Source organism: Amphibalanus amphitrite, unplaced genomic scaffold, assembly GCF_019059575.1.
Source record: "Amphibalanus amphitrite isolate SeventyFive unplaced genomic scaffold, NRLGWU_Aamphi_draft 000378F_arrow, whole genome shotgun sequence".
NCBI lineage: Eukaryota > Metazoa > Arthropoda > Thecostraca > Balanomorpha > Balanidae > Amphibalanus > Amphibalanus amphitrite.
In genome coordinates this window covers 527,491-554,931 of record NW_024881872.1, presented here as the reverse complement: position 1 = coordinate 554,931, position 27,441 = coordinate 527,491, and the positions used below count along the sequence as shown (strand labels likewise).

The following is a 27,441-nucleotide window of genomic DNA, read 5'->3' as shown; positions in this document are numbered from 1 at the left end:
TGGTGTGAAGGTTTGTATTAGTGCCGGTTGTGACGGATAAAATCCATACCTACACGTCCCTCACCACACCGGTCACATTTCATTGGCGACGTCAAATAATGACGTCACGTCCTCACGAGATCGGCCGAGAGTTCTCAGCACATCTGGCGACTCTAAAAACAATCCTCAGCTCACCATGCAGCACCACTGCAGCGGAGCACACTGGTAGCTAAAATCGCTACCATGGGTGGCGCACGGCGCGACGACCCTGCCGCGGCCGCCGGACGCTGACACAACAGAGGGCGCCCCTGGTACCCCACATTCACCATCACACGGCGCGCGCCAGAGCGACCGGTCTCACAAGACAGCCGCGCACTGGGTACACACAGGCGCCGAGACAACAAAAACCCGTCACACTGTCGACTGCATCTTCATTATGGCGCAGATAGGCGTGAACCACACATTAACCCGGCGGGTCGACCGCGTCGGCTGCTACTTTTTCTGCAGCTTATTACTGATCATCTCCTTGAACTGACCTAGGATTTTGTTCTCGCGCTTCTGTCTCTCCTCCTTGTTGAACATTTGTAGCGCACGCTTCTCGTCGGCCGAGTAGATCTGGTTCTCCTTACGCATGCGCACAGCCTCCATGCGACGATGTCTGAAAAGAAGCGAGGTTGGAGCTCAGTGCACCAGCTGTTACATTGGCGACGTGCTGGTCACCACGACAGGTTGGTTTGGTGGCACGGCAAACATGATGCGTCGGAGCGGGCGGTGTTGAACAACTTGAGCTGGTGACTGACGGCGTGAGGAAACAGCTCACGCTACTGCGAAGCATATTCACACATTTGTGATTCATGAACTCCACCCACCAGTCATCGCCAGTCACGCTTATCACATAACCAGGGCACAAGAAACAACACGCACAAATGCTAGCATAACAGCTACTTCGAAGTACAGTCATTCATAAGACGACCTGCATTGAGACCTGCAGTCACCGAACCAGCACCAAGCACCGGACATAGTTACACGCAGCAGATACAGTTATCTGCAGGAAGAACGCAAGGTGTACAACAAATACACCACAGTGCCCCGTAATCTATCAACCACCAGCTGCAAGCACCATAACAGCCACCCACTGTTCAAACCAGTTACGCTCCGCACAATCTCTAACCGAACTACACACAGTGCACGCGAACCCCAGCTCCCCGCCGCGTGCCATCCTGACTCATAGTTCTTCCGCTCAGGGGGCAGGCGTGAGGCGAGTCACCCAGCCAGACCGACCTTGAGGTGCGGCCGGCGCCGGCGGGGTGCCACAACAAAGCGCAGGGCTCACGTGTGTACCAGGTGACACGGAGGAAAAACGACCGCCGTGCAACACCGACAGCACACTTGTGCGCCAGATAGCGGCGCGCTGCGGCCGGCTTCCGGGGTTACGCATGAGTAAGGACGTCAACAATGCCGCGGGCTCTGTCGCGGCGCAAAGATACCGCCTGTCTTTGGCCTAAAATACGTAATATTTGGTTTGGAATAAGTCTTTTCGTTGATTACAATCTTCGGACCACGAACAATAAATATTTCTGACATGTTTGAAATATCAAATATGTAATACATTTCAGTAGTTTATGCCCGCAACACAAGACAACTCAAATGTCTATTACCTTTTGGTATAATTGCACCCATCTAATCCGGTAATATGGATTGGTCATAAGCAACGTCTTTTGTGAAACAAAGGCAGCCCGACAATAAACAGCAACGACATTCTAGCATCGTGTGCCTGAATGATGTAATCAGGCGATTGCAAAGCTTGGCACAAAGCCCTTGAAATGAATCACGAAAGCCTCACTGATAACCGCGTCATTAACAAGACCTTCTTAAGAACAAGGGGATTTTGTTTGCCGTTTATATAACAACATTTTGAATCGACTGAAGAAACGAAGGAAGAGCCCTGGGCATTAGAAGGAATGTCGTCTATTAGCTGAAAAGACACAAATATCTCCAAACCTTCTCTCAGAAGCCTGTCATTCTCCCCTCGCAAACCATGCACGCTCCTTTCGATGTCACGAACCTGCTGCCGCTCATGACGTATCCCTTGGCCTCGAAGGAGGCGATCTCCTCGCTGGTCAGGCCGATCTCTCCTCGGCGCGGGATGCGCTTACCCTCGGCCACGAACGCCGCCATGGCCGCACCTGCGCCGCGAAACGCCGCCCCGTCAGTCACAGCACACGAAATATAAGTACAGGTGGGAGATTCAGGAAACGGTGGGCGCGGTCGAACGAAAATAATTTTGTCCGGGATAGTGCCCAATGAAAACAAACCTTCGAGACAACATGCTCGTTGAAAAAATTTAATGTAAAGATTGAAGAAAGGTGCCTGCAGAATTTCGCAGCACATTTATAAAGGTGTTGGCATCTGGCACCTCGGCCAGTTTACGTTTAATAGATATTGAGATGCAAACAAGACGTTGAATTTATGTCCCGCATCACGAGCGTAATCGCCAGATTTCGAGCATCGCAAGCTCCACCGAGTCGTACCTTCTCCAGGCAGCAGGGCCTGTCCCATCTCCTTCTTGGACAGCTGCACCTTCTCCTTGGGCATGGGTCCGAACGCATCATCATCGACACCCGCCGACGCGCCCTCTCCGGTGCCGGATACCGACGCTGGAGGAAGACATGGGTCAGGTTTATAGCTATAGGCGGGTCGGAGTTGAGAAGCTGGACAGAAATTGTCGAACAATCACCAAAGATAAAATCAACTGCACTCAGACACTAGTTTGATTGTGTAACGGGGGAACACCATTCATTGAACGAAGCTTAGACCAAAGACTGAGTATGGTCATCATGTTTGCACAAGAGCGGGTCGCAAACTTACCTCCTATCTCTACCCATTGGCCCTCCTCTATCTCTGATTCACTAGAGGACGAGGACGAGGCCTTCTTCTTTTTCTTCTTTCGCTTCTTCTTCTTCTTCTTGTCTTTCTTAGCTTTCTTCTCCTTCTTCGCCTTCTTTTTCTTCACCTTTTCCGCCTCTTCGTCAGATGAACCTGACTCCGGCTCCGGCTTCGGACTATTTAGATCCGAGCTGAAAGGAAACCATGTCGACAGTGAAATGATCTGTTCAGGAAACGCTTAACGAATCAGCTCCTAAGACAATACCTCGCGAGATGCGTAAACGGCCAAAGAATACGAGCTGGTAGAGATGCTCAACTAACTAAACTACGCACAGTTCACATATCAGATTCGTTCGTTATTCGTTCAAGTTCATTCGTTTTGGAATAAATAGGCTTCCACTGAAACCGCCTAAGAACCTCTTTTGAGGTCTATACAGCCCTTCAATATGCAAGGAAAACCTTAGCTCTAAAGTGTATCAGATTTTCTATACAACTGAGGCATGAATATTATACTTGTGTCCCACTTATCGTCCGCACGTTGGCATCACTCACTCTATCTCGGCCTCCTCCCGGGGCGGGGAGCGGCCCCAGGCCTCGGGCACTCCCCGCTCGCTGATTCGTATCCTCTGCTCGCGCCTCTCAGAGAAGAAGTCTGCGGGCGGCGGCGGCCGGCGGCGGTCCGGCTGCACCCGCGGGCCCCAGCTCCACTCGCCCGGCTGCTGCGGCGACGGCGAACGGTGCTGCCACCTGTCGTCGTTGATCGAATGTTTCGCCTCGCCTGACCGCCGCTTGGTGTCGCCGTCAGCCGGGGGACTGGACTGCCGGTGGTGTGACCCGTGCTTCGGGACGGTCCCCTCGCGGCGGTGCGGCGATCGGTCCCGCTCGCGAGACCGACTCCGCCGGTGTGAAGTCCGACTGCCCCCCTCGCGAGACGCGCTGCGGTGGCCGCGCTTGGCGTGCTCACCGTTCACCTCACGTGACCTGACCTCGCGGTCAGCTCGGTCACTGCGTTCGTGCCCATTACGGTCACCGCGGTCTTTGCGATCGCTGCGATCGTGTCGGTTTTTCCGATCGTCCCGTTCACGCCGATCTTTTCTATCATCTCGCTCACTCCGTTCTTTCTTATCATCTCTCTCACTGCGATCTTTCCGGTTTTCACGCTCACCCCGGTCCTTCCGATCACTTCGATCTTTCCGGTCCTCACGATCATATTTGCCACTACGATCACGTTCGCGATCTTTGCGGTCCCCACGATCACGCTCGTGTCGATCACTCCGCTCCTTTCGATCATCGCGGTCCCTCCTATCACCACGTTCCTCCCTATCCTTCCGATCACTACCGTTCTCTCGGCGATGGGAGTCCGACCGTCGCGAATCACGGTCATCGCCGTGCCGACGCGACCGATCCTTGTCGCCGTGCTTGGCGTGCCGGTCACGGGAGAGACTGCGTCGATCACGACGGACCGGCGAGCGCGAACGTCGCGACGATCCTCGCTTGGCCGAGTCGCCGTCTCGTCGCCGCTCCGTCGGCCGCCGGTCACCAGAGGAGTCAGAGTCAGAGTCTGAACCAGAGCTGGCAGAGGAGTGGCGAGACCGACCGGCGGTGCGTCGTGACGAGCCGGAGTGCTTCGGAGACGGTGACTGACTAGAGTCTGAGTCCGAGTCACTCTTCCGCGAGTGGCGCCCTGCCATGACGACCACTGGAAGACAGGCAAGACAGTCTGAAAATACTATTCATGACATTATTAATGAAAATATTGTGCCAAAAGTGTCAGTAGAAACTAAACATTAATCCTGCTCTGCCACTGGAAATAAGATGGAAAATTTAACAACAGCAGCATCATCCACTTATTGAATAAATAATCCTGATGAAAAATGTAAAATAGTTGACAAAGACATATGCATACCAAAATTTCATCTGTGCACAGGAATGTTTTAAGAAAAATAAAACAATCATATCAAGCAAACCATAACTGAGGATGACAATTTGTGGAGCTAAGGAAGTGACGAAGTTCCTCTCCCTAGACCTCCCTACTAAGAAATGAACAACCACATTGTGCCATAAAGAAATATCAGACAAATCAATGCAATATAAAAAATGTGGAGATGGAAATTTACAAAAAGAAGAAATGATAGATACGATTTGTACAAAGAAATATGACACAGAGACTGTCATTGTTTGGTAAGTGGAAGAAGTTGGTCTAGTTTGGTTAAGATGGTGAGTTTTGTTAGGCTTGGTTGAAGAGCAATTTTTATTGTTCTTAAAGGAAAAGGGCCACCTTTAACATGGGGATTGAAACTGAGATAGCCATCTTGTAGCCCGTGTCCGAAAACCTATCTGTCTTCCTCCTTACGGCCGATTTCGGCCTCCATTCGTAGTTATCGGCAATTTTAAAAGAAAATACGCCAGGAATGCGTCCTTATCCCAGGAATGCGTTCTTATCCGACAATACAGTCACCCGCGGCGAGGCTTTGGTTTTTTACCAATCAGCTCCAACCAGCTCAGCTTTAACCAATCAGCTTATCTGACACAATCCGACGAGTCTGTCTTCTGAACGCTGATTGGCTTGAGTGTGACGTCATCGCTATGCCATCATACAGTAGGTGCCGTAGAGAGTATCAACATAGTACCAATATGTTAAATAGTTTTAAATACTTTTTCGCGAATTGTGCACTTCTGGCACCAGTTTTAAAAAGAAAATGAAAAATAATAATGTCAAAATGAAAAACAACGATATCTTCATATTTCACGAAGGTGGCCCTTTTCCTTTAATATCCATGTTAGATGTCATGAAAGCAACTTGAACCATTAGATCAGATTAGAGCTTAGCAGGTTCAGAAAAAACTGTGACATGCTAATATGAAAATAGTTATCAAGGTGGTGCTTCATGGCCCAACGCTGCAGTGCTCTGCTGTATTGTTGCAGCAGTTGAGACGAATTCTGCTGGACACTTCGGTGTTGCAAGCACCCAAGTTGAGTTGATGTTTTCATGGGGAAACTCAATTGCTGCTGCGCGCAGTGCAGTGCCATGATAGTATGATACACCACGCGAGATGCAGAGTAATGAATAACAGGAAGATGTCGACATCTGGTATATTGGTAATAATGGGATGCTGAGATGAGAACTTACCTAGCAAAAAAACAAACAGGTCGAGCTAAAGAAGCATGACCTCAGCACCTTGGCACGGACTAAAAGACAACAACTAGCAATGGTGAGCTATAACACTAACGGGGAATCACGGTGAACGTAATTCCAAATTATAGGTAACTACAATCAACAGGAAGCAGTGTTACGAGCAATTGTTGCTACTAGTTGACAAGCACCCCAAGCACCTATATGCAAGCACCGCAAGCAATATACCCTGCCGCAAGCACCCATTGGTACTCACAAAGGAAAACGTTCCTTATACTTCTGTGTTCATTTTCGAAGACGCTACGCTCAGTAATAGCAAATTGCCTGGCTACTGAAGATCTTTTTGTGAGTTGCTAGGCAACCAAGGAAATGTTGTTTGATCTGAACAGTAAGTTCTTGTTTGTAGACATATGTGAAGAATGTGAGACAATTAAAAATGAAGGGAAACTTTCATCGACTGAAGTAAACTTCATATGGAATACTTTTTTATTAACCTGTATTTGGCGCCAAACACTGGACACGCCTAAGAGCTGGACTTTTTGATGACGTCTTCGGGTGACGTCATGTCGTGTGTGACGTTTCGTGAGCAGGTAAGGAAAAGTCACCACCGCTGGCGAACATTGGTGCGGTAAATGGCAAACACAAATGCTGCGCAGAAAAGACAAATGTGTAACTTCAGACAACATTCGTTCGGACGACAATGTCAAGGCGAATCAAGAAGTTCTTCTCATGCGATTGTTAGTTATCTGTCGTGCTATTTTAGTATGATTGTTATTTGCAATTGATTTGTGAAATGTATTATCAAAATCAATGTTTATTGAACGCAGATTCAGTTTATTTTCAGATGTACCTAGGTACCCTTACACTTCACCCATCTTAAGCTGTTCAACGTTGAAACGTTGGGTATAATTTATACTGTGTTTTCTCTGCATTATTAACATATTCATCTTATATACAATATAAGGGCCACATGTTTTTTACAGGGAGACATGTCAGACAGCCCAGTAGGATGAGGCTTCGTCAAGCGTCATTTTTAGCAAAGCTTTTCTTGCTTAAAATCCAGTCTGCAAAACATGGCAGGGAGCTCGACAAGATTTTGGGGGCAGACAAAATCCTGCCCCGAATCTGAATGCTGAGTCCAGGGGCAGCCCAATTCCTGCCCCTAATGATGCAAATAATGTAACGATATAATGATGTAGGAAGCAGTGAGAAGCTGAGAAAATCACTTCTGTGTCAATTTTTTAACTTCTGCACCAGATTTTCCTGTTTCTGTCCCTTGCTTACACTTGCTTACACTTGACTCCCAGCTGTTGTGTCTTTGCTATGCGATGTTAAACATATAAAACATCTTACTATTCATGTATGCGCCATGACTCATGTAATCTTTTCACAGCCAAGACGCTCCTAAGGTGCTGGGAATGTGGGGAGTGCAGCAGCATCAGTGCAGCACCGATGGTCGGATGCGACGGCTGTGATAAATGGTACCACTTCCGTTGTGCGGGACTGACAAAGGAGCCAGGTAAGCGCAAATGTTTTCTGTCTCAGTATTTTTGTTGCAGCTATAGTGATCAATGAAATATTTTCCGCACTGTTCAGCCAAACATGTATTTCAAACAATCTGCTTCCCAACCAAGGGCGTCGCCACGGGGGAGAGGGGATCTCGTCCCCTCCACTTTTTAAAATTTTAACATTACGACTATGGCGTTGCATGGAAAGAATCGACTTGAAATGGTCCTCGTCACCTCGTCCCCTCCAAAATGGTTAATGTCCCCTCCTGTCGTCGCACCGTGGCGTCGCCCCTGTTCCCAACTACACAAATTTAGTCAAACAATGTGCCAATATGGAATTTTCAGGTTCAGTTGAATGAAATAGGAACAATGATAATTGTAGATTACGTATACCTGCAAGAGAGGAAAACAATACATTGTATTGCTTGTCCTTCACCGATACTGTTATTTTTCCATTTCTAGAAACACCGACATGGCGATGCAGGTGGTGCTGCCTGGTGAGGCCGCGGTCTCCGGAATCGCCTGCAGACGAAGTCACCTGGCGTCCATCTGCACATCACTTGCAGCAGTGAGGCCTGCTGACAGCGTCTGGCAGTGTCGGCAACGTGCCAGACAGCTATCTGGAGTCCTGCTCAGGTGCTCACCGCAGGTCGCCGACAGGAGGGGCGACGCATCGTCTCCGAGGTCGCCTCAGCAGCAGTGAGACCCCACTGGCCGTCTTCTTAGGCTTCAACTATATTGCGAACAACCTTTGCTGAGACAACGCCCATGTCGTGTGATCCGGTACCGCTACCGCACTGCGTGCCTGTGCCCGCCGTGAGCCGCTAGTGCTGAGTGCATGGGTTCGACCATGAGAATATGTGTTTATGTTGCTTTTTATACTATTGTTTATACGTTAAAGTGACGAATTGTTTATTTTTCGCAAGCCTCCGCTGTCCGGTTGCCTGCAGCTCCATGCAACGCCAGCTGTACTGTTGTTTTAATGTTGTCTCCGCTCAGCTGCACTGTTGCCTCTCCGCTCATAACAACCTATGCTGAGACAACGCCCATGACGTGTGATCCGGTACCGCTACCGCACTGCGTGCCTGTGCCCGCCGTGAGCCGCTAGTGCATGGGTTCGACCATGAGAATATGTGTTTATGTTGCTTTTACTATTGTTTATACGTTGAAGTGACGAATTGTTTATTTTTCGAAAGCCTCCGCTGTCCGGTTGCCTGCAGCTCCATGCAACGCCAGTTGTACTGTTGTTTTAATGTTGTCTCTCCGCTCAGCTGTACTGTTGCCTCTCCGCTCATATATGACACCCTCTATATGAATGGCACTACTGATTGTCACACCTACTGTCCGCATTGTCCGTAGTGGTGTCATGGATACAAATACTCATGGATACAAATACAAAATACAAATACGCCCATGTTCATACAGCGTGCAGAATCCAGATTCTATTGAGGAGAGTTGAGCCAAGTCACCATAGGCTCGGGAAGAGAGCAACGTGGAGGCCCACTGCCCCTTCCCCGGCCCCCACTGGGGGCGCCAGCCACTAACTTTTGACTGGATGTCAAGAGCGTCGCCACGAGGGGAACGAGTCGCCGGCCAGCCAAGGTAGCCAACGGCGTGTGAAGGTTGCCTGACCTCGAGGAAACTGAGATGGCACCAACAGAGGTTTTGTTAAGTAGGCGACCAAAATTCGAGCGGCAGCAACCTGGGCACCTTCACAGATAGCAGTGCCGCGTATCAGGACCGAGGATACACTCTGAGTCGGGTCGCAGGCGTCTCAGCTACGGTGCTGTCCAGCAGTACAACCAGCTGCCATTCGACACAAACACTCGCCACTTCAAATCAACCCTGAGACGCTACCTACTCAGAGAACTGTATGGCTGACCTGATCAAGTATCGCGGTGTATTGTATTGGCCTGAATGTATTTTACCTCGTATGTTTTCAACCTTTGACGTGTGACGATGAAAAACCATATTCGATGGATTCGTTATGAAATATATTCTGATTCTGATTCTGATTCAGGGCGCCTTCGACGTTGAGCTGGGCGCCGATCATCAGGACGCCGGGGGAATATGACCCAATATCCCCCGTAAATATGTGCCTCGGAAGGGAGACCCAACCATAAAACTGAAAGCTCGCCGTATTTTATCCACTATTTTTCGAGCAGGTCCATAGATTTCCGTCCTCAAAAGTGCGGGGATATTCCCCAGTGTTTGAGTTGGATGGGACTATAGTGGCGTTTACACCGACATGAGATTCCCATTGCCGGCTGTGGGAAACTACTGTCGGTGTAAACGCCATTCATATTTCCTGCGTCACCCCTGTGGAGACGCCCTTACTCCATGGTGCCGAGCTTATCAATTTGGATATCAATGGAATCAAAATCTCTTATCGATCGATGAAGAACTAAAGTACCCCGACCCGGAGAGCGTCTTTGGAATCAAAGCAGTAGCACATGACGCAAGACTTCAGGCAAATAAATCCTTCTTGTCTGAAATAAAACATTTGTGTATTGATAAGCACGTTTTATAAGCAATGGTAGCAAGATTCTCCATGTATTTGGTTTTAGTGATAATTTAGTAGCAGATACTTACCGTCGCATTTCGTTTTTTTATTAATAATTTATATAGTCAGAACTAGCAACATGTCTCTTCACTCAACAATAATTACAAAAGTGAAAAAGAATTGGTAAATTGCTTATATTTTGGTGAAACTAAAAATTAATTCAGCACATATTTTTTTACAGCGTTGAAGTCCAGCTCCAAAGGACAGCTGACGATCGTAGCCGAGCAGGCTGTTTGGTACTTCTTCACTACTTCTTAGAAGTACCCGTTAGTACCGATCATGTCTCACATAATAAGCTATTGGAACAAAAATATGCATGTTTTTCTAATTATTCTCCTTTCACACTAGAAATAAATACTTTTCAAATGCATTTACTAATTAATTTCACAAAAACGGCTTGAAATTTTACAATGTCAAAATACTTATTCCAATTTCCACCATGAAACCACCACTATGCTACTTGCTTACAGAACCGTGCGCACAGTGCGCGCAGTTTTATCGTGACGTCAGAGGGTGCTTCCTCAGTGGCGCCCCCTGGCGGGGAACGCGTGCAAAAAGTCCAGCTCTTAGGCATGTCCGTTATGGGGGCCAGTGGATGATTCTTGGGATGATTGAAAATCGCCATTGGAAAATCGCTTGTTTTTTCAATAAAAGGGAGTGAGGAGCTGGTAAACAAAATAAGATTATCTGCCATTTAAGGCTCACTGAAATGGCAGACTCTGATGGTAAGATTTATTCATCTTATTTTGTGTATTTGCATATTGTAATGCATGTGATGAAAGTTGAACCAGTCCCAGTGGTCATAATGTCATTTGATTATAATAACATTACAAATGACTGTATGCATCCCTATTTGCTTTAGCATGATAGGTGCCATGGTGACCTTCATATCTTATCAACCTTGTCTCGCTTTGTTTGCTGACCTATCTATCAATAGATTGATCTGTTTCATTGTGGCGTGCTGCAAAGCCTGACACGTACAGACTCCTGAGCTCTGTTCACCCCCTGTTTATTTATCAGCAGGCTGCAAGCATGCTGCTACTTCTTGGCTCCTCATTGGTCAAATTCAAGTGGTCTATTTGTTAGACCAATGAGAGGCTAAGAAGCACCAGCAATAACTTCCTTATATGGGAAAACTGACAGCACGCTGATCTAAAAACAGCGACCGAACAGGGCCCAGGCTCCTGCCAAATCAGTCTGCGAGCATGACATTTATGACAAAATGTTTTAGCACTGAGGGGCTCAGCCAGTTTGCAATATTCTTTCATTGTACTATTGGTCTCAAGATAAGGGCCCAGACAACCTAGGAGGTTCGGATGCCATGAAAGAATACCCTCACCCTCATCACAACTCGAGTGGGGGTGGAGCTGGGTGGGAAGAGGGGTGCACTCGGCCCGAGCTGAGCTGTGGCGAGGGTAAGGGTATTCACCGCAGCAAGTATACAGGTCGCTTGGGCCCTTCTCTTAAGACCAATAGTACAATAGTGAATAGTATTCACATAGTGAACATCATTGTTTTGTTAGCCCATCACCTGATGCCCAGTATCATGTCTCTAGACTGCAAGGAGAGTAGATAGTCCTCTTTGGACCAAAGTCTCATAGAAGACATCAGGTAAATTTAGGATAGCACCACGGTGTATGAATGAAGAAGGGACAAAATATTTGATATGCCCTAACTTAGGTAGTAGAGCATCCAAAGATTATGTCCCACTGTTTTGCACTAAATTGGTGGGTGAGTGTTGCGCCCACCACTATAATTCTTTTTCAAACAGCTACTTTCTGTGCTACTTGTTAAGCTATTGGTAACTGCTCCATTTTCTATTTTTAAAAGCTGTATCCTTTGAAACACGCTGCTTAGCTTCTCTGCTATCTCACTTTAAACACTTTTCCTTGTTACTGTCTCATTGTTTCTACTTTTTAGTCTGGTATGCATTACCAGCTTTTTAAAGCAGGGTAATGCATACCAGCTATTTGCCATCCCACAACCATTTAGGCAATTCACAATTACATGCCTAGAGAGTATTGGACCCTGCACTAATCCACACAATTTTCTTACATCCCTGCTTCATCTGTCCCTCTCGCAGACGTGGGCCTCGCGGCGGGCCGTTCGCGTCGCTCTCGCCGTGAAAACACGGGACGCACTGCCGCCCTGGACAAGATCCGCAGTGGTCAGAAGAACAAGTACGAAGTCACGGACGACGACCGGGTGTACGACGTCGTCGACGAGAGCGAGTACTCGCGGCGCGTCCAGGAGCGGCTCGAGGACGACTGGATTGTGGACGATGGTTCGTGGATTTGTATAGCTAGTGGATCAGTGTAGGTGGTTGATTGCTGATGATGGACTGATTGTGGAATTGTGGGCGGACGATAGCTTGTAGATTGTGGTTGCTAGGTAGGTGCATACCAGCTATACCAGGGGTGTGTGTTGTTGGACGCAAAATGACCTTGTAGTCGGTGCGTCCCAATGCCCCAATAAACAAACAAACAAGAGGTGTGCGTCGGCCGTCGCGTCTGGTGACTGCTGAGTGATGAATATGCTTGATCAGGTGGCGGCGACGGGTACGTCGAAGACGGCCGGGAGATATTCGATGACGACATCGTGGACGACGGTAGCAGCAGCGGAGCCAGCAGGGCCAAGAGAAAGTCCAACAGCCGCGTACGAGATCCGTCGCAGCCCAAGAAGAGCAACATCAGGGACATGCTGCTCAACATGCCAGGCAAAAAGGTATGTCCATCGTGAACGGTCTCCGCTATGTCGCGTAGTTGCTTATATCGATAAAGTTGAGGTAGCTTATAAAGGTCTTGTTAGCTAATCGATAATTGCTGAAGACATATTTATTACATCAATAGCAGCATCGGTCGTCATTGATTTCGATAAGTGTGCGGTTGCAGCTCTCACGTATACCATTCCTGCCATTCCAGCCGCGCAAAGACGTCAAGCTTGAAGAGGATACCGATCTGCAGAACATCCTGCAGGACATCAAGGCGTCGCCGGCCATCGCCGCCAAGGGCCCGACGCTCAAACGCAAACCGGTCCCCGGCGCAGCGGCCCTGTAAGTTTACCTAGTCGCCAGAGATGGATTTGGTGAAAAATAAAGATCAAAATTTTGGCTGTTTGCTCACCACAGCAATTACACTTCACCGTTTATGTCTAATCTGGCACTACCTTTTGTAATATTTATTCCTTGCCTGATGTCTCCTCGTTTCAGAGCGAAGAAGCCGCTGACGCCGTCTGCGTCCCGGGATTCGCTGACTCAGCTGAAGACGACGCCTGTCGCGCGCACATCGACCGTAGCGAGAACGGAGCGGCCCAGGGTCAACGGACGGGTGGGTAGGGATGCTAATAATGTGGATAGCTTGAAGCTTCGAATGATACTGACGGATCAGTACAGGTTCGAAAGACGAGCCCTTACAGAATCGGTAGGTGATTCGAGCTGATTCGAAAAATCGACACAGACTTCAGTTTTCATGTGTACGGGCTCAATCAGACAAATCGATGTGTATTGGGTGGTGGTAATTTTGTCTCTTTACCCGACTGCAATGTAAAGAAACCGGCCCTTAAGGCCTTAAGCAGCGTGATTTGAGGGCGTATTGTTACCTGCAGCTAGTCCAACGGTTTGATTATCTTTTTTTTTGACGTTTTGCAGCCAATTAAGAAGGAGAACAGCGACCCGGCTTCACAGCTGATTGAGGAATTCCCTGCGACTCAAGAGCCTGATGACAAGGTACGGAACACCGTTGTATTGAATGGTGGGCGTCACTGCTCGGCGGCCGAGCGAAACGATTGCCTTATTTTGTCGTTAATGTAACTTAAAAAAACTATAATCGTGAAAGCTGTAGGCAGCGTTATTGTCTCTAGATTTTATAGTGTCAAGTGAGAGCGCACCTTCATTTCTGATTCGCCTGTCAACAACAGCTGTAGTCCTACTGTAGAACCTAATTATGTGCATAAACATGGCAGCTTTAACTCTGTGCTATATTTCATCTACGTAAGGATACAATGAGGTAGTGATGAGGGGAAGCTGCGCCTCCCCACCAGCTCTAGCGATCACGTATCGATCTGTGACTCACAGCACGCGGAACGGGAGGCGGCCGAGGCCCTGATCCAGGATGACGACTCAATGTTCGAGAGCATGGATCTGCCGGACGGTGATCTGGAGGAAGACGTAGCCGTCCCCGCCGTCACCGAGGTCAAACCAGTGAAAACGTGAGTCTAGCGAGTTATCGTTATATTATTCCGTACGCGTGGTCACACAGCTTTGAATGTGTTGATCGGGTAGCTCATTGGACGCTCCAAAGTTTCTTATTACCAAGGCAACTCCAATCAAACATTGTTGTGAGTTGTTTTAGACAGCCATTAGTTGCTGTCCACCGATAACCCACGCGCCTGACGTAGCCCGAATGTCTGACCTTATGTGACCTGCCGTGACCCGCATTGACCTCTGCCTCAGTGAGCCGGCGGCGGACGTGACCTCTGAGTGGCAGCGAACCACCCAGCTGTGCGTGGATCCGCCTCCTTCCACCGATACCGTGGTAGACGCGTCATCCCTGCCGCTCACCACGAACGCCAATGGAGATCAGGTGGGGAGCAAGGGACTTTGAACAGTGGAGCGCGAGTGATGGTAGTGGTTGTTTGAGGCGTTTGATTGATGTCAATATAGTCAGTGTCATTTGTTCATATTTCTTTGCTTTTGATTTTCATGATGATCGGTTGGTAGCCCTGACATTTTGTTAATATCATCACATGCTCGCCAACGCCGTATTGCCGAACATGTCACATTTAAAGATTTGAGAACCAAACGTTCATTATTGACCGTTCGAAGTCTTTTCGTGGGTGACCTGACCCGCACCGTATCTCCCCATTCAGGTGTTGAGGTTCTTCTGGCTGGACGCGTACTGCGATAACGCATCCACGAACAGCGTTGTGTACCTGTTCGGTCGGGTCTGGGTACAATCGGCCTCAGCCTACGTGTCCTGCTGCGTGCGCATCTCAAACGTGCCCCGACGGGTGTTCCTCCTGCCGAGAAAACGGGTGAGTGGTTGGTAACGGCGCAGATGGTCGAATGGCCTTTTTTGCCGAGGCGTCCTTAAAACCCATTTCACCATAACAGCGTAAAGGACAATGAGACTATGATTTAAGACGTTGAGCTGTTATCTAATCTCCCACCTACGCAATATCAGACTGCCTGCTAATTTCTATCGATACGCATTGTAAATGTTTTTAACGCATCAAATGTCCGCCGGCCAGCGACTGAACCCGCGCACTGGCGAGGAGGGAGACGAGATCACCATGAAGGACGTCTACGAGGAGTTCAACAACAAGATCGCCAGCCGCTTCAAGATCGCAGAGTTCCGCTCCAAAGTCTCCACCAAGAGCTACGCGTTCGAGAAGTTCGAGGTGCCCAATCAGGCCGACTACCTGGAGGTTATGTATTCTGTGAGTTGGGGTTTGGGATGGGCGTGCGGGGATGTGTGCACTGAAAGCAGTTTTCAGCGAGTCACTGTCTGGTTCAGACATATTTTCCGCTGGTCTGATAACTTGTTTTGAATTGACGATGTAAAATGTCCACGAAGCGTACGCTAGCTAAGTACACGTCTTGTACGTAATATTTCTTTACGATTTCATCCTTCGCCAAATACTTAAGTGCTGATAGAAAGTTTGAAACGATGAGAGTGCAGCTTACAATGATTGTTTCTGTGATGTAAAGGAAGATTAGAATTAATTTCACATCGTTTCGTTTCTCTCCGTTTCAGTCGCAGTACCAGGCGCTGCCTCAGAACCTGGAGGGTGAGACCTTCAGTCACGTGTTCGGTGCCAACACGAGCACCCTGGAGGCCTTCCTCATCGGCAACAAGGTCAAAGGACCCTGCTGGCTCGAGGTCAAGAACCCGGCCATACCCCAGCAGAAGCTCAGTTTCTGCACCATCGAGGTAAGTCTTCGCTGCTCGGGAGGTCGGAGCGTTCTTTTTTAATCACTGATTGAGACTTTGTTCTGTAATTGTGTCGGCTTGTGAAACCATACTGTGAAATGTTTTAGTGTGAGACACGGGACAGTAATTCTTGCGATGCGTCGAGTGTCTTTCGCGGCAGTTATAGTCGAACTTTAACTGAACTTCAAGTGTGTATGTTTGTTTGTTTGTTTGTTTGTTTGTTTTGTTGGGTTAGGCCCTTTCGGTCCAATGAGACCATTTCAGAGCCGGGAGGATGATAGGATATAGGGGGAGACATTGGTCTGGGCAGGCACCCTAGTGAGTCGCCGGGGCTGAGCCCGTCCAGAGGACAGGCCACCCAGCCCCAAGGCACTCACTGCACCCGGCTACGGGGTGCGCTCCCTCGGGAGCAGCGGTGCCGCTCCAAGGGAGCAGCCCGCATGAGATAAAGTTGCCTGTCCAGCCCGGAGGGGGGTCGCGGCGTGGAGGAGAAGGATTTCAGTATCCTGAGGACAGAAGCACGGAACGGTGAGGTGTGTATGTCATTGAGGTCATGTAATGTGTAGGTTGTTGAACACTTTACTGTCAGTGATAGCATAATCACCACACACTGGCCTTTGACCTTTGACTCACGCACTGACACTTTTTAGGCCATCTCGATGTTTACCCGCTGACACCCGTCACCTCTCCGCACGACAGGCGGCGGCCACCCTGCCGCAGCCGGGCCTAGTGTCGGCTACCACGGCGCCTCCGCCGCCGCTCACCGTCCTCACACTGGCCACACGTACCGTGGTAAACTCACGCACCCATCAGAGTGAACTGGTGCTCGTGTCGTGTCTGGTGCATAAGGAGTTTCGACTGGACGCCGCCGCGCCGACACCCCTCTTCCAGCAGCACTTTTGTGGTGGGTGTCTTATCGCGAGAAGGGAGGGGTGGAGAGGAGGGTTAGGCTGGGGTGACCGGGGAGGCGTTCGTCGGTTTGGGAGCTGGCGTATGATCAAAGGGCGTGCTTTGAGTTGCGAATAAGGAGCCTTTGCAGCCTTCTGGCTTCCAGAGCTCGGCTCCAGAGTGGATCTCGTGGCAGCGTGGCCGAGTGGTCTAAGGCGCTGGTTTTAGGCACCAGTCCGAAAGGGCGTGGGTTCGAATCCCACCGCTGTCAAAACCTTTATATCTATTGATCAAGTAATCGATTGCTGCTGATCAGAATGCATATTGATCGTTGGGTGCGCGGTCCCGTCAGATCGATTACCGTCGGTAATAAACAAGCATGCGGTGGCTGCGTTCACCATCGCCGCTGATAATGGTGCTACCGCCTCATGTCACTGGCTCTCTCCCCACAGCGCTAACGAAGCCGGCAGACGCGGCCTGGCCATACGACATTGACCGGCAGCTGACGGGATATACCGCAACGACCGTCAGAAAATGCGTCAACGAAAAGGCGCTCATCTCGTTCTTCCTCGCCAAGGTAATTGATTAGACCAATGCATCATTGCAGTTTATTGCCCATTTGTAAATAGTTAGTGCTATTGTATTCTGGCTTGGCGGTTTTGTTTCTTCCTTGTAACACTAGCCCTGCTGCGCCTTTCAGATGAACAAGCTGGACCCGGACATCGTGGTGGGTCACAACGTGTACGGCTTCGACTTGGACGTGCTGCTGAGTCGGTGCCGGCTGCTGAAGGTCGGCCAGTGGGCGCACATGGGGCGGCTCCGGCGCTCCGGCGACGTCCTCTTCAGAACGGTCAGTCGCAAAGGACGGTGCCAGAGAGGGCCGCTGGACTGGGGAGGGGTAGATGCAAGCTGGATGCAGTATATGTTAAGATGTGGGCTAATAGGAGACCGTATTCATCTATTACCCGCCGTAATTTTGTAATTTGTTGAATATTTTGTTTTTCGATTGGTCACAGTTATTCACGATGTGAACCGTTTTCGGAACATTGACGCATATTTTCCCCTATTCCCTATGTGTGCTGAGGTCATTTTTAAAAATGTTTCGACCCCGGGGTCTCGTCTGAGTCTTTCCATTTGCTGACCGCCCGTGACCTCCGTCTGCAGAAATTCTCGGACGACTCTGTTCGCCGGAGTGCCATGTGCGGCCGGCTGCTGTGCGACACCTTCCTCTCGGCCAAGGAGCTGACTAGACAGAAGAGCTACGACCTGCCCGAACTGTGCAGAACGGTACGGCGCCGGACGGCTGGGTGTAGGGGTACAATCTTGTTAGTCGGTTTATTTAAGTTTTGCTTTTTACTCGCCCGAAGTTTTTGAAGAAAAAGCCAGTTTACTATTTGTTATTGGATTCGTGATTGTTGACGCCACGGCCGATAATCGTAACATATGTAAGTTTTATTAATGACGTTGACATTGCGCCTAGGAAGAGATGATAGAAGAGCCAGTTGATATCAATAGACATTCGGTAATAATTGGTATATTCTTTTGTGTCGGATTTGGACCATATCAAGACTGCACTGGCTAGTCTGTTTCTCCAGACTTTACTCACTTATAGCTTATTATATACCGACATTACCTAAGCGGTCACGCCAGCCTCACCACTTGTCTGTCCCGCAGGTTCTGCGTCTACCGGACGCCGAGATCGTGGACCTGTCGCAGGACAAGGTGTCCGGCATGTTCACGGGCTCGCGGCCGATCCTCGACCTGGTGACGATGACCATGCAGGAGGCGCACAACGCCGTCCGGGTGCTGGCAGAGCTCAACGCGCTGCCCCTCGCGCTGCAGGTCAGGGCCCGTTGCGCAACTGAAGTAAAGTCATATTATCTACTCTGTCTTCCGTTCTACGTAAAAGTGTTAGCTTACGGTGGTTGCCGTTTTTATTTTGAAGTCATTGTTGTGTGCATTTGCTGAAAACCGGCATACGGATACGCGATATATTTGCGTCATGAAAACCAACTTGGTCAATAACGCTTCTTCTCCAAACATACTTTAATGGCATGCCATAGTTCGTTACCCGGATAACACCGCTTTCCGCTGACCCCTCCCTCTCCCTCTGCCCCCCCCCCCCTCCTCCCCAGATCACGTGTCTGGCCGGTAACCTGATGTCTCGCACCCTGCTGGGCGGCCGGGCCGAGCGGAACGAGTTTCTGCTGCTGCACGCCTTCACCGAGCGTGGCTACATCGTGCCCGACAAACAGTACGGCAAGAGGAAGGTGAGACGAACCGCGGGGGACGGTGGGCGGTGGTGAAGGTAGCGCAGCTGAGGTTCTGGAACTTCGGCTGGCTGCTGTTTTGTCGTCATGTATTGTATGCACAAATTACATTAGAGTTGCATTTGATTTAGGGAAATCTCACAAAAGGTATTCCCAAGATTGCTCCACAAGTGTGATTTTCTCTTTTTCATCTCCATTGTTAATATCAAACCTTGAAATAACCGGGCATTCGTTTTGTTGTAAAGTTCCGACTGTCTTGAATAGAAACATCTTGTTTGTTTAAGTTTCAACGACCAGTTCTGGATAAAAGCGTTTGTCCGGTGAGTTAACTATGCGTGTCGTGTGCGTGCCGTCAGTTCGCTCGCGCCGTCGAGCCGGCGCCGGGTGAGGAGGACGCTGCCGAGACCACCACCGCCGACTCCAAGGGACGCAGGAAACCCAAGTACGGAGGCGGCCTGGTGCTCGACCCCAAGAAGGGCTTCTACGACCGCTACATCCTGCTGATGGACTTCAACTCACTCTACCCCAGCATCATCCAGGAGTACAACATCTGCTTCACGACGCTGCCGCGGCTGGCGCCCACCAAGCAGGAGGTGAGTGGCCTGTCGTCCCAGAATGGTCGCCTGTATTTTGGGCTGGAGGGTTTGAGACCGATGCAGTATATTTCTTCGTCGTTTTCCAAAGACTGTGAATCACTTAGTTGTTGTTAATGAAGTTGTACTTTCTTACTTTTTCTAGTTCGATCTATTTTATTTAAGCTATGTCGTGCTAGAAAATGCAAAGTATGCGTTTTACAGTTCGCTTGCACTTACGCTGACTTACGTAATTATTCTTGTGAGTTGTGCCCACATCTTTGCTCTCCTCACGTAATTATTCTTGTGCCCACATCTTTGCTCTACTCGTGTGACGTTACCACCATGCTATGAGGTCACCGCCGTTGTGTGACGCCAACTCCGCTATATGACATCAGGACGAGGACGACGAGGTGTCGCTGGAGATGCCCGCCGACGACCTGGAGACCGGAGTGCTGCCCATGGAGATCAAAAAGCTGGTGGACCGACGGCGCGCCGTCAAGCAGCTGATGAAGGCCGAAAACACCAGTCCCGAGGAGATGATGCAGGTGTGTGCCGAATGCCGAGACGCGTGAATAGATGTTGGAACGTTTGTATCGTGTGAACATAAATGCTGTGTCTGCATGCCGGGTGTATTTTTTACTTTTATCGATACGTATCGATTCGTTTTATCGCTCGAGTGGGCAATTACTTGCTCTTGGGTCAGAAGTGAAATTGAAATTGAAATCAGTGGACATCACGTCTTCAAAGAACCTCATCAAGCTTAAGCTCCAAATTAACTCATCAAGCACACTTGAAAAGTCGGCATGTCTGGCCTGTCTGTATTCTGTCATTTCTTTCCCGTCGTCCCGCTGTAATCAGAAGGTATCTCAGCGCCCCTTTGCCCGTTACCCAGCAGTAAAATCGTCCTTACGCCACTGTCTGTTTGCAGCTGGACGTGCGCCAAAAGGCCCTCAAGCTGACCGCTAACAGTATGTACGGATGTCTGGGATTCGACTCGTCCCGGTTCTACGCCAAACACCTGGCCGCCCTCATCACAGGTAAACGCTCGACTCACGACGCACATTATTGTGTCGTTTACTGCATAACAAGCCCCCATTTCTGAACCAAATTCATCGCATAAACTTTTGTCGTTAAATGAAAACGTTTCTGATTGTTTTCCGCTAAATGCGGATATTTTTACTTCAAACCTTTTCCGTAATCCGTGTGACATTTTTTGATGGATTAAAATCAGGGATGCGGAGCCGTGGAAATTTCAGACGGCTCCGGCTCCGGCTCCGGCTCCGGAGAAAAAAATCGGCTCCGGCTCCGGCTCCGGCTCCGGGTGAAATGTTGTGGCGGCTCCGGCTCCGGCTCCGGCTCCGAGTAAAATGGTCCGGCTCCGGCGGCTCCGGCTCCGGCGGCTCCGGCTCCGACTCAGTACATCCCCTATGCAATCAATTAAATACGGGTGGAAGAAAAATTGGATTGGTTTTACGCGTTACTCTTTGCCATGACCGGCTCACCGCGTCCCCGCGCAAACGCACCTCGGAGAGAACTGGCAGAACAAAGAACTAGGAAGCGATGGCATTGGAAACGCAGTCGCCGCGAATTGGAGTTCACTGAACCATCGTAAGCTGACACCAGTCTCGGCTGCATTGGGGGTGGGAGTGGGGGTGGGGTGGGGGGAGAGTTAAGAGACGGTGCTGGGAGTCGCAGTCCACTGCACTGGCTTGAAAACAATGGCCGTCACCTGATGACCGGTCCTCATGCTCTGGGGATGCAGTAGACGTGGGGGGGGGGGGGGGGAGGAGCAGACAAGAAGTTGATTGCGTACTGTGGGATACTGGGGATATTCGGCTTTTTTCATTCACTTGATGGCCCATGACGTAAGTAAAGTACCATATGTTTTACTGCCTTGTACTGTCAAACCGAACTAGGTCAATTATTTTTTTCCTCTTCAAAAAATAAAAAGGAGCCGGAGTCGCCCCCTTTTTTGGCGGCTCCGGCTCCGGCTCCGGCTCCGGGCTATATTGTTTCACGGCTCCGGCTCCGGCTCCGGCTCCGGGAAAAATATGCCGGCTCCGGCGGCTCCGGCTCCGACTCCGGCTCCGGCTCCGCATCCCTGATTAAAATTATGATTTTACGTTTCCTTCGCCTGTCTGCTGCTGGTGGTTATCAGTTCTTTAGGTGACGTCACAATGTGGAGTTGACGTCCTGCCTAGTCCCATCCGCGTTCACCCCGTACCCTCCCCGGCAGCTGTCCCCTATCGTCCCTGCTCTGACACCACTGATTTCGTTCTACACAGCCAAGGGGCACGACATCCTGATGCAGACCAAGTAGGTACCCATGTGTTGACCCTGTCCTCCCTCCACACAGCCAAGGGCCGCGACATCCTGATGCAGACCAAGTCACTGGTGGACCGGGCCTACCCTTACCCCCGCATTGACCCCTTCTCCCTCCACACAGCCAAGGGCCGCGACATCCTGATGCAGACCAAGTCGCTGGTGGAGCGGATGGACCTGGAGGTGGTGTACGGAGACACCGACTCCATCATGATCAACTCGCGCCAGCTCAACTACGACCAGGTCATGGAGCTCGGAAAGGAGGTGAGAAACTGGGAGGTCAGGGTCAGAGGTCTGGCTGAAGAGAGTGGGAGAAATGTAGGAGTGGAGCATGCCGCGCTAATTAACATCCAGAATCGCGGCTTACCTCTGTAATGCTCTGTATGTTTTCAGTATTATTTTCATTTATTTCCATCGCTATGCTGTGAAACCTCTTTAGAATTCTTATAAATCAGAAGAGCAGTGTGAATATTATTGCCAGCGACAAGACTTACGCGGTACCTCAGATACTAGTGACGTCTGAATATCACCTCATGTTTCTTTTATGATGCTTTTATTACCTGGAGTCCCATGAATGCCCATCAGGATTATATTCGCTTCTGACATCTGCCTTCACGCTCCATCAGATCAAGCGTGAGGTGAACAAGCTGTACAAGCTGCTGGAGCTGGATGTGGACGGCCTGTACCGCTACATGCTGCTGCTCAAGAAGAAAAAGTACGCGGCGGTGGCAGCCAGCCGCGGCTCCGACGGCGTCATCCAGTACACCCGGGAGCTGAAGGGTCTGGACATCGTGCGCCGAGACTGGAGTCAGCTGTCGGCCAACTGCGGCACGTGAGTAGACGGAGTGCGGGGAGGGTGTATTGTGAGAAGGGATGTCAGTGCCGTATCGTGACAATGTGATACCTTCGGGGGTTGTAGCTCGTGAATGGTGTGTAGCGCGTGATTTGCCTATGTGCAGACATCTCGACCAAGTCACTTGTTTAGTGAACTTGAGTGACCGCGCTTGTTAGCTGTAATTTGTTTCGTGTGCACGTTTTTTTATCTGATTTCATGGAACAAGCCGAACCTCATAACACTGACTTAATATTTACTGATGTTTTGACATTCGACCTGCCTAGTTTACTAGCTTCGTTTTTTGCTTTATCAAAATGTCCACCTTTCGGTTGTGCTCTGCGTCGATTCCGACAAAACCTGTTTATCGTCTTGGTTTATCGTCTTGGATGTCTTCTCCGTTGTCGATATCGACCAAAAACTACCTAGTTTGACCGCATATATCTCTCTCCCCGTTCTCAGTTACGTGATCGACCAGATATTCTCTGCGCTGAACCATGACGAGAAGTTGGAGCGGATCCACACCCATCTGGAGGCGGTGCGGCAGCGTCTGGAGCAGGGCCAGGTGCCGCTGGCCGAGCTCGCCATCACCAAGGAGGTGAGCCTGATGCAGACGGTGTTCGACAGCTAGGGACATGGCAGCGTGTTAGTGAGCGGAGGTTGGGTGGAAGTGCGTGCTCGGACTTCGGTAACGGTGACGCCTTTTTCCGAATGTCTAGTTTTACCATTTTACTTGCGTTTTGCTTGCTTGCATAGCACAAACTTCTGAATTTTCCACTTTAACTTGCATTTGATTTGTTAAATCAGGATAATCGTATGTTGTATGAAGACGGTTTTGCGATGAATTGCCCAAAATTAGGCTCCTGCACCTTTGACTTAACTGTCCTCCCCGTCACCCCCGTCGGTCCGGCTAACGGTCCCTCTCTCCCGTCCTCAGCTGAAGAAGAACCCAGAGGAGTACGCCGACAAGAAGGGCCAGGCGCACGTGAACGTCGCCCTGAGGGTCAACTCGCGGGGCGGGAAGAAGCTGAGACGCGGTGACACCGTCCAGTACATCATCTGCAAGGTGAGGGACGGGGCGCGTGGAATGGGCGGGGAAGATGCGTGGATGTCGACCCGTGTGGATGTTCTGTAAGCATGTATTGAGCTTTATTGTAAGCATGATGTTGAGTTACCGTGTATGTGGTGTAAACCAGACCAGGTGTGGTTGTGCTGATTGTTATTCATATATCTTTCTCCGGTCGTCCGTCTCTTCATTTAATTAATCGCCTCTGTACCGTTCTATCCCGCCTCAGGCTTTTCTAAATCACCACTTTTCCGCTCTAACCCCCCCCCCCCCCACAGGACAACAGCGGCCTGGACCCGATGCAGCGCGCCTACTCAGTGGATGAGGTGGCGGAGAGCCAGGGCCAGCTGACGCCGGACGTCGAGTACTACCTCTCCGGCCAGGTCCACCCGGTGGTCAGCCGACTGGTGGAGCCGCTGGAGGGCACCGACGCCGCCAGACTCGCCCAGGCGCTCGGTGAGGGCTGCGGGATTGTTTGTTTTGCTGTTGTTTTTGTTTGTTTTGCTGGGTTAGGCCCTTTTTGGTCCACTGAGACCATTGCAGAGCCGGGAGGATGATAGGAATTAGGGAGACATTGGTCTGGACAGGCACCCTCTCACTCGGGCTGAGCCCGTAGGGAGGGGTTTTCAGTGTTGATCGTATTCGTTATAAAGGTAATCACAGACACCGTGTGGTCTCCATCTCTGAGTAGTCCTCACCGTTCCTCGTCGACAGGTCTGGACCCGTCCAAGTTCCGTCAGCAGGTGGCTCGCCAGGACACCGGGCCCGACTCACACCAGGGTCTGACCGGGGTCTCGGAGGCACAGCGGTTCGCCGGCTGCCAGCCGCTGCTGCTGCCCTGCGTCGGCTGCCGTCAGCAACAGAAGTTCGCCAGCGTGTTCACAGATGGCGCGCACAAGCTGCGAATGGCCCAGTGTGATAATGACGAGTGTAAAGCGGTGCCGGTGGATTACCTTCCGCTGATCGTCAACAAGCTGAGGCTGGAGATCAGGAACGCCGTCAGACAGTATCTCCAGGTGAGTCCCCGCTTAAAAATGGGACCTTGTTTGGTACTGGTTTGGCAGGTGCGTCGCGTTCGAGGTAATCCCGTCGCATATTGTGGAATGGGGTTGATGTAAGAGTGCGTATTTACCGTGTGACTTAATTATATAAGACTGGTCGAATCTAACTGCTGACAATAATTTGAAGAGTGTACAATGTTGAATAGCAGTCCCTATGTCGTTTTCAAACACTGCGCTTTGTTTAATGAGAGCTTTTTCTTCCTGACAGGGTGTGCTGTACTGCGAGGACCCGGGCTGTCCGCACGAGACGAGGCGCATACCGTTCCGCTTCGAGCGGGGATTCCCCACGTGTGACCTCTGCCACAAGGCCGTGCTCATCCCAAAGGTCAGTGCTTGATCATGGCGCACGTACTGGAAAACTGTGGTAAGCATTTGTGGTCCGTGGATAATAAATGATGCAGTACAACTCACCATATTGGTCCTTGTTAAAGGTAGTGTGCCAGCTTTCTTGGACCGTATGGAGTTAATGGCCCAGATAAGGAGAACCGGATTTTTAGAACTTATCCATACCTTCAAAACTCATGGAAACGTCTTAAATTCTTCAAATTTTGAGTACCCCAGTGCGAAATTCGCCCCGACGGGTTGTCGGTCGTACCCCAACCACATTTCACACCACTATGAACAATAAATGCACACACTGAAATCGCTATTACCGATATGCTCATCCAATCAAGTTTCGATAAACCCGTTCATCATCATCTCCTGCGGTTTCGAACACGCCTGTTAGGTGGCTTCTGATGCTCGTCGAGGTCGGAATTTCCAAATACGCGTGGTGCGTCGGGCCGCGCGCTCTGACTTCGGCCAAGAAAAATGCGTCAGCTGATCATTGTCATTTCTGCCACTTGCGTGTGGTGAAATGGGGTCATAACTTATAAGACGGCTTTTTCATATCAATTATTTTACATAAAATCATATTTCAAACCATAAATAATGTTCGACAGCCAAATAAAAGAAACAATACCAATACGGGCTTACAGTTTAAGGCTCGACATTGTGTTGTCTACGATTAGACAGCTGATAACTCATTCCCGTACGTCGTATGGTCGTAACACTATAATGACCTTTGCTTATTGTCACAAGTGCGCCGCATTCGCGATTGTTGCCCGACGCCTGTTTGCAGGTGAGCCCACTACAGTTGTTATACATATCTAAAAACCGAAAAACTTTTAGGCGAAAAAGGCACTATTCCAGGCCCATTTTTGATTTTTTTGCGATATTAGGTAAAAACAGAAGCTTCTTATCCTAGGAAAAATAAGATGGGAAATCTTTCAAAGGTGGCACACTACCTTTAAGTCATTCAAAAACGTACCATCGATCAGTGTTGTGGCGGCCCTCCCGTTATTCTCAATAAGGTCACTTTTTGAATGTGTGTCAAACCATATAGCCTGTGGGACCTGGGACCCTGACTCATTTGGTATGGCCATGTAGCTTCTCGAGCGTCAAACCTCTGCCGTGTCTATGCGTGTTTCATCCCTCTGATGTTAAAACTTGAAAGTACCGTGTTCCCTGCGCTGACTTGCCGTCGTATCACCCCGGCAGTACGACGATCGGTCATTGTACAACCAGCTGTGCTACTACCAGCACATCTTCGACCTCAAGAAGGCGCTGGACAGTCTCGACCCCAACCAGAAGCGTAAGTGACTTTATTTAGCCGCCTCGTTGTGTCAGCTGCAGAGGCGCGGCTGGGTCTAACGTGTCTAAACGTCCACCACTTTGGTATTGTCGCCTGTCACTGGAAGAGAATATGCTAATGTTTCATTTTGCTTTGTTCCATTCAGTATTCCAATGAAGTCAGCTAAGTAAAATCCATGGTGCAAAATGACAGTAGTTACTAGTTATGAAATCTAAAATCCCAAATAAACTAAACTTATTCCTCTCCGCCTGTCCACAGAGGTCGTGCGGCGAACTCCCGACTTTGCCGCTCTGGAGGCGGCCTACCACACTCTGAGCTCGGAGGCCGACGCCGCCATCCGACTCAGCAACTACTCCCACATCGACCTGGGCCTGCTGTTCCAGGATATGATGTTGCGGCCGGCAGGGTCACAGGCCAGCTAGCAGGTCGGAGGGGTGGGTGCCAGGGGTTGGGCGTGACGCGGCTGGGTTTGGAGGAGAATGTTTGGTAGCGAACGCTACCTGTCTGAATTGGGATCCTTGAAACGTCCTGCGTCTGCCCAGGTATTTTCTGCCTGGCTGATGGGTACTCAAATGCTACATTTGGTCTAAGGTGACGAAGAGTGAAACGATGCATTGGTTAGATGTGGACTCCTTCCTCATTCGACGGCCCAGCAGGCTGGGTTCGACAGCATAGGGATTAGGGACCAATAATGAAGTGCTGTCATCGGGGGCTGTCAATGCGCTGCCGATCGTATTGGACCAAACTATTTGGATCAGACCATTTGGTTTGCAGTTGTACAAATAGTTAATTGTA

The 27,441-nt window shown here is 49.9% G+C and overlaps 2 protein-coding genes and 1 non-coding gene across 7 annotated transcripts; 2 read left to right on the top strand and 1 right to left on the bottom strand.

Moving 5' to 3' along the window:
- Positions 1–6,424, bottom strand: LOC122389973 (NKAP family protein CG6066-like). 4 transcript variants are annotated; one of them, XM_043382527.1, is made up of 7 exons: positions 5,996–6,205; positions 4,031–4,564; positions 3,418–3,862; positions 2,848–3,056; positions 2,511–2,636; positions 2,045–2,165; positions 1–637 (listed from the first exon to the last, which is right to left on the bottom strand). In XM_043382527.1, the coding sequence occupies exons 2-7, from the start codon at positions 4,554–4,556 to the stop codon at positions 472–474; spliced, it is 1,593 nt and encodes a 530-aa protein (XP_043238462.1). In that variant the 5' UTR covers positions 4,557–4,564; positions 5,996–6,205; the 3' UTR covers positions 1–471. The 4 variants fall into 4 exon arrangements, with proteins under 4 accessions (XP_043238462.1, XP_043238460.1, XP_043238459.1 ...); XM_043382525.1 differs by lacking the exon at positions 5,996–6,205 and adding an exon at positions 6,255–6,424 and having other exon boundaries at positions 3,418–4,564; XM_043382524.1 differs by having other exon boundaries at positions 3,418–4,564; positions 5,996–6,254.
- LOC122389972 (DNA polymerase alpha catalytic subunit-like) lies at positions 6,256–27,441 on the top strand. Of its 2 annotated transcripts, none has more exons than XM_043382521.1 (29): positions 6,256–6,386; positions 12,153–12,353; positions 12,615–12,793; positions 12,991–13,121; positions 13,278–13,395; positions 13,716–13,793; positions 14,142–14,275; positions 14,520–14,649; positions 14,936–15,100; positions 15,317–15,505; positions 15,823–15,999; positions 16,699–16,903; positions 17,340–17,464; positions 17,588–17,737; positions 18,052–18,174; positions 18,562–18,729; positions 19,023–19,157; positions 19,514–19,750; positions 20,128–20,277; positions 20,661–20,769; positions 22,179–22,318; positions 22,681–22,886; positions 23,349–23,484; positions 23,824–23,952; positions 24,231–24,408; positions 24,667–24,968; positions 25,222–25,338; positions 26,553–26,646; positions 26,905–27,441. In XM_043382521.1, the coding sequence occupies exons 1-29, from the start codon at positions 6,368–6,370 to the stop codon at positions 27,066–27,068; spliced, it is 4,389 nt and encodes a 1,462-aa protein (XP_043238456.1). In that variant the 5' UTR covers positions 6,256–6,367; the 3' UTR covers positions 27,069–27,441. The 2 variants fall into 2 exon arrangements, with proteins under 2 accessions (XP_043238456.1, XP_043238458.1); XM_043382523.1 differs by lacking the exon at positions 6,256–6,386 and adding an exon at positions 10,660–10,794.
- On the top strand, positions 17,079–17,158 carry Trnal-uag. The gene has a single exon. It is a non-coding gene; the product is annotated as a tRNA-Leu (tRNA).